Source organism: Gossypium hirsutum, chromosome A13 (assembly GCF_007990345.1).
Source record: "Gossypium hirsutum isolate 1008001.06 chromosome A13, Gossypium_hirsutum_v2.1, whole genome shotgun sequence".
Classification (NCBI taxonomy): domain Eukaryota; kingdom Viridiplantae; phylum Streptophyta; class Magnoliopsida; order Malvales; family Malvaceae; genus Gossypium; species Gossypium hirsutum.
This window is the reverse complement of record NC_053436.1, coordinates 85,931,755-85,937,661: the sequence shown is the minus strand read 5'-3', so window position 1 is coordinate 85,937,661 and position 5,907 is coordinate 85,931,755. Positions and strand designations below refer to the sequence as shown.

General features: G+C 32.2%; 1 protein-coding gene across 1 annotated transcript; it reads right to left on the bottom strand.

The window, feature by feature from the left end:
- Positions 1 to 2,793: 2,793 nt before the first annotated feature.
- Positions 2,794 to 5,589, bottom strand: LOC107895068 (protein NRT1/ PTR FAMILY 5.10). Its single transcript, XM_016820278.2, has 3 exons — positions 4,794 to 5,589; positions 3,775 to 4,301; positions 2,794 to 3,697 (listed from the first exon to the last, which is right to left on the bottom strand). Exons 1-3 carry the CDS (start codon positions 5,136 to 5,138, stop codon positions 2,881 to 2,883), a joined length of 1,689 nt encoding a protein of 562 aa, XP_016675767.1. The 5' UTR covers positions 5,139 to 5,589; the 3' UTR covers positions 2,794 to 2,880.
- Between the last annotated feature and the right edge of the window lie 318 nt (positions 5,590 to 5,907).

Sequence of the window (5,907 nt, the reverse complement as noted above, 5' to 3'; positions counted from 1 at the left end):
CTTATTATTAAAACATTAATATCTGAACTTGGGTTTGGGCCAACCCATATTTAAGGTAAAAATAAAATTAATTAAATTCAAGGTAAATTCACATTATTACTATATTAAGAATTTCACCATATTAAACTCTATCTTAGGCCCTACTAATTCTCTAATGATAATAAATAAATTCATGCAACATAAAATCATAGATTCATGCTTCATTCAAACATTTCATTATATAAATAACATATTTTACATATGATCATTTTTTTCCAAAAGTAAATCAATTTTAGTATTTCAAAATATTTAGATCTCATTACTTTTTTTATATGTGTTAGTGATGCATTAGAATCTCGAACAATAGGAATATCGACAACTTTGAGATACGAGCAACAAGATGACAATAACAACAAGCACATGGGACATTTATGGGAAATATGGCATAGGTAGCATCATGGCAATAATGGTAACAATGGCAACAACAACCATAGGAAACAATAGTGTGAACATCATTCAAGTACAAAAATATCCTTAAGATTGTTGGCAAATAGTTATCAATTTAATGAACCTAGAATACAAGTTGAATAGCTTGAGGCATGTTGGTCACGGTCTTTAAGGATATTTCTCTATATCCCCTAGGACTCATCAAGCTCTTCCATTATAAAACAAGAACAAGAGACAATAATAGATTGCAATAAAATGTATCCAGCAAACTCAAAAGGAAGAGAGGAAGAGCGAGAGGAGAATGATAGGTTTTTTAGATATGTTTAGGGTGAAAGTGAGTCATGGTATTTATAGGACTTTTACTAGGTAAAAATAGCAAAAGTAAGTGGATTGAATTTAGTAGTTTACGGTAAATTAATCATTATATGTGAAACCAAAGAGCAAATTGGATTTTTTGTTAAAAATTTCTTCGATTTTTACTGCTATAAACTAGTCCATGTACATTAGCATGAGGCATACATGGTATGCCGTATGTAACTATTTGGTTATTCTATCAGTCACACTAATTTTTAATAGTAAAAATAGATGAATTTTTTTAACAAAAAAGACCAATGTACTCTTTGATCTAATGTACAGGGACTAATTTTCCCATTTTTAGTAAAAAAAGCAAAATACAATCTAACTCTTAGTACAAAAGCTTCTATGATACTTTCACCGAAACTTTCAATAAAAAAATCCAAAAATTCCAAAAATAAAAAGGCTGAAATGTACGTTACATTAACCTTTTGGGCCCTATGCATGAGTACACTTTTTCAACTTGACTTTTAGTTGCTCAATAAAATATAATTGCTTATAAATAAGGGTCTCAAGGCCCTTGTTTAAAAGCGTGAGATTTGATTATTTATGAAATATCTCAATTTTTTTCAACAAATTTAACCTGGATCCAACGGCAAAGAATGATTCTTGATGATGCTAGTGACAATTAAAGGCGTTGATCATCTCTTTCCACAAACTGAGCTTAAGCTTGGTTGAACTTCTATTTAAGACATTGGCTAACTACCCACTTAGTCCTTTACACTTTCTATTTAATTCTAGACCTTCTCCTCATGCCATTTCACAGTCTCCCACAATTTAATTCATAGGACATTTTATATATTCAGATTACGATTCAATTTCAGTAATTTTTCAATGTTACATTTAATTAATATACAAGCTAATTAATTTTCGAGATTTAACTCGCTTAACCTTAGATATGGTGTAAAAGTTAAAGATTTAGAGCTCTTTTAGATGCCTAGTTGCTTTCGGTAAAGTACATTTATTTTTAATTTTGGTGCAACCGCTCCATGTATACCCATTTGGACAACAATAAATTTGACCGATGAAAAATCTTCCAAAGCACTAGTGTGGAAGTTTTGGACTAGAGTGTCAAACACAAGTAAACAAGAAGCAACTATAGTGGGTAATATTTTTACCACTTTATCCTTTATATGGGTGTGGAAATAAGGATGTTGGGCATCCAAATAAGTAAATTACAAATTTTATTATTAGATAGTAATTAAATAAATTTTATTCTGTTATATGTTGATGTAGTATCATAAAATATATAAAGTATATGCTTATTGTCATGATTATTTTAATATTTACTATAAATATATTTTAAAATCAATATATAAATAAAATTTATAATAATTTATTATTTTTATTGTATAAAAAATTGAGTTATATAATAATTTAATAACTATAAATAAATTTTATTATTATAAAAATTTATATGAATTAATTATAAATAAGTAGATATATCAACTATATGTAATGTAAATGTTTATTAATAAAATTTTTGTTTTAACATAATTAAAAAATTTAATATATATTATTTAATATGGAATATTATCATTTATTTTATATATATATAATGTAATTTAATGTAATGTTTTTTATAGTCATTTTTTATTCTCACTTCACCATTACAGCTGTATTTGAATTTAAACACACACTATACCGTTGTTTCTAATTTCACTGTTACCATATTTAATCTCACCGCTGTAGTAATTAATCTCTCCATTACTACTGTTTTTAACCTCATCAAATATAAATAAACTGCCCATCCAAACTAATCCTTAATATTGTGCAGGTACTGAAATTAGTGAAAATGTAGTTGTGTGGTTGTGGGTTTGTTATGTTGTATAAGTAGGCATCTTGTAAATCAGCTATTCATATGATTAATTGATACAGTTTAGTTCCTTTGTTAATTCATCAGTCCATGTAGTTTTAATTAAATAATTGAATCCTCATACAAGTTTGATTTGTAAAATTTGAGTTAAAAATGATCCACATGGCATTTTATTAAAAGGGTTCGACCCCACAAGAAAAACAAAATTTATTTTATTTATTTATGTTGAAATGATATATTTTATTCAGTTCTTAGGTATCCCAGCAACATGGGCTAGAAGCTATTTACGACGTGCTTCTCCTAGCATAAATATAAGATCTTGCAGAATATACATAGAGAGCCAATCCAAGCGCACTAAGTGCAGCAAGCAGCCAATAAAAGTAATCAAGATGTGCCCTGTTAAGATTATCTGCAAACCAGCTATCTCTGCCATCTTTACCAGTTACTGTCTCAATTACAGAGATGAGAAAGCTACTTAAGAAGCTTCCAAAACCAAGGATGCTAAGGTAGAATGCAATACCGATGCTCCTTAATTCATTTGGCATCTGGTCATAATAAAATTCTTGAAGACCAACTATTGCCAACACATCAGATAATCCACAAAGTGAGTATTGAGGGACCAACCACCATACCCACATTGGAACTGTCACGTTTGGCTTGTCTACCAACCCATGTTCTCGAGCAGTTTGAAGCCTCTTCATCTCTACTAAAGCAGCAATCACCATTGCTATAGCAGACACAGCAATACCAGTTCCAATTCTTTGAAGCATTGTAATTCCTCCTGGTTTCCCAGTGAAGGCTCTTGCTAAAGGAACAACTATTCTATCATATATTGGAATGAAGAGAAGAATTGAAAAGCTAATGAAACACTGAAGTGTGGCAGCAGGTATTTCAATTCCTCTTGTAATTGATCTGTCCATTGTAGCACCTTGCTTAGTAAACAATATCGATGTCTGTGCAAAAACAACTGCATAAATCAAGCATGTAGCCCATATTGGTGCAAGCCTTAAAACAGCCTTTGCTTCTTCAACCTCTCTCATGCTACACACTTTTCCCTGCTCCATTGTACTGTCTGAAGCAAGCAGGGCTTTGTCGAGGAATCTACCACCACAATAGAAAATCCATTCCATATCAGTTTATTCCCTAATTTCCTTTAGATGAAAAAATATATCACTTACTTGAATTGCTTGAAGCTTTCCTCTGTAGCAATTGCTGAAGAAGCTATTTTACGATTCCTAATGGCCAAAATGAAAACTCGACCAATCCTCACAAATGGGCTTTCTTTATCCCCTTCGACACTAAACCTGTAAGTCATTGTTCCAAGCAGAAAAACAAGCAGTCCAACAGCCATCACAATAGCAGGTATTGCAAATCCAAGAACCCAACTAAGATTTTCCTGGATGTAGTTTAAAATCAAAAGCGTCAGTAAGATACCAGCAGCAATACTAAAGTACCACCAATTAAAGAACGAACTCTTGGCTTTGCACTCCACAGGATGTTCTGCATCAAATTGATCAGCACCAAATGCTTGAACGCATGGTTTGTGCCCACCTTGTCCGAATGCCACCAGATATAGTGAGAAGAAAAATAGTATCACTTGATACTGAAGCATTGATGAAGTGTTTAATGTGACATTATCAGCATTTGGGGCACCAGAAGTGGTGACAGATGGAAGAGTGGCTGACAGAGTCAACAAGCCTAGCCCCTGTATGTAAAAAAAAAACAATTCCAGTTCAAGTCATTTATGGAAAGCAACTACCAAATGCTCTAGCAAAAACCATTAAAATAATTCAGCTTATTCTGTTCAATTAATCATCAAATCTTCAATAGGAAAGCTAAGTCAAGCGACAAATTGCTCCACTACAAGTCGATGTTAGAGCTGTTTTTCTCAAATCTTGAATTGAGTTTCAAAGTCATTGTTTGAGCAATGGAAGCAACTTCTCTAATTTGAGAATGACGAATGAGTTCAAGAGAGCTTGAGCCAGGGACGAAGCTGGGCGTTGACTTCCTTTGTTTAAATGGATTAACTGCACTTTTAGTCCTCCTAAAATTAAAAGATTAATTTAAGCATTCCTGACACATTTTATAACTTTATCTCTGCCTACACAAAATTCTTAGCTGAATAGCTCAGTGGATCATTGGAAGAAATTATGATGAAGCATTCATATGTTGTTGGCTAAAATGTAAATAGAATTACCAAAATGCAAACAAGGGAAGCAAGAATGATGGTACGGTATCGGCCAAGAAAAGAATCAGCAAGGAAAGCACCCAGGAGTGGCAGAAGCGTGGCCACCCCTGACCAGGAGTTAACTTGTGCAGCGGCGGCGGCAGTGGACAGACCCAGAGGCCCCGTCAAGTATGTTATGAGGTTTGAAGAGATTCCATAATAAGCAAACCTCTCAGCAACTTCAACCGCAATTATGAAAGAAGCCGAAGTCCATCCACCGGAGTTTGAACGGTGCACAGGTCTGCCTTTGAAATCAAGGCAGCCTTTAACTGAGTCATCTAAAAGTGGAGTTTCAGCAGCTGCAAGATCGGACATTACAGCAAGCTTTAGTAAGAGTTTGGAGGGGAGGAATTTATGGGCAGCATTAAAATATTAAAAAAATATTTAAAATTTCAGCGGTTCCACGGTTATTTTTTTAAAAAAAATAATAATATATTAAACCTGTGAATAGCATGGTCATTCTTTTATTCTAGATGGACATACTGTTACGTTTATCTTTTTCATTATTTTCAAGTATTTTATTACCAATGGCCAAAAGAAAGTAAATTTTTAACAACTTTTACATATATTTTAGGCACTCATACAAATAAAAATTTAGTATATATTTAATGATTGAAAAATAGCTACTCTTTTTTATTTCAGTAATATAATATATGTAAATTACTGAGAGAATAACACTAAAAAATATAAAAAAGAATTCAGAGAAGATAGGTATGATATGGGCTCTGAAACATGAATAAATTGGCTGGTACAAATAAAAATAAAAACATCCACTTTCCATGTTTACCTTCAAAAGATATCATCTCCTTTCTACTTTGGGAAAATTCATTCCGTCCCTGCCTCCTATAATTCAATGCTCTTGGTTAAATATCACTATCATGGGGACACAGGGAAAACTAGGAAGTTAACCAACTTGAAATATTAACTTTGATGAGATTAGAAATAATGATGATGATATTCCTGTTGTAGTGATGAAATTAAAATTAATAGTAAATTGTGGTTCTTCGTCTACTTTATCTATTTTTATTTTGAGAGTATTTTTGAATAGTAAATGATTTTAGAGTCATTTTAGACACATTGTCTT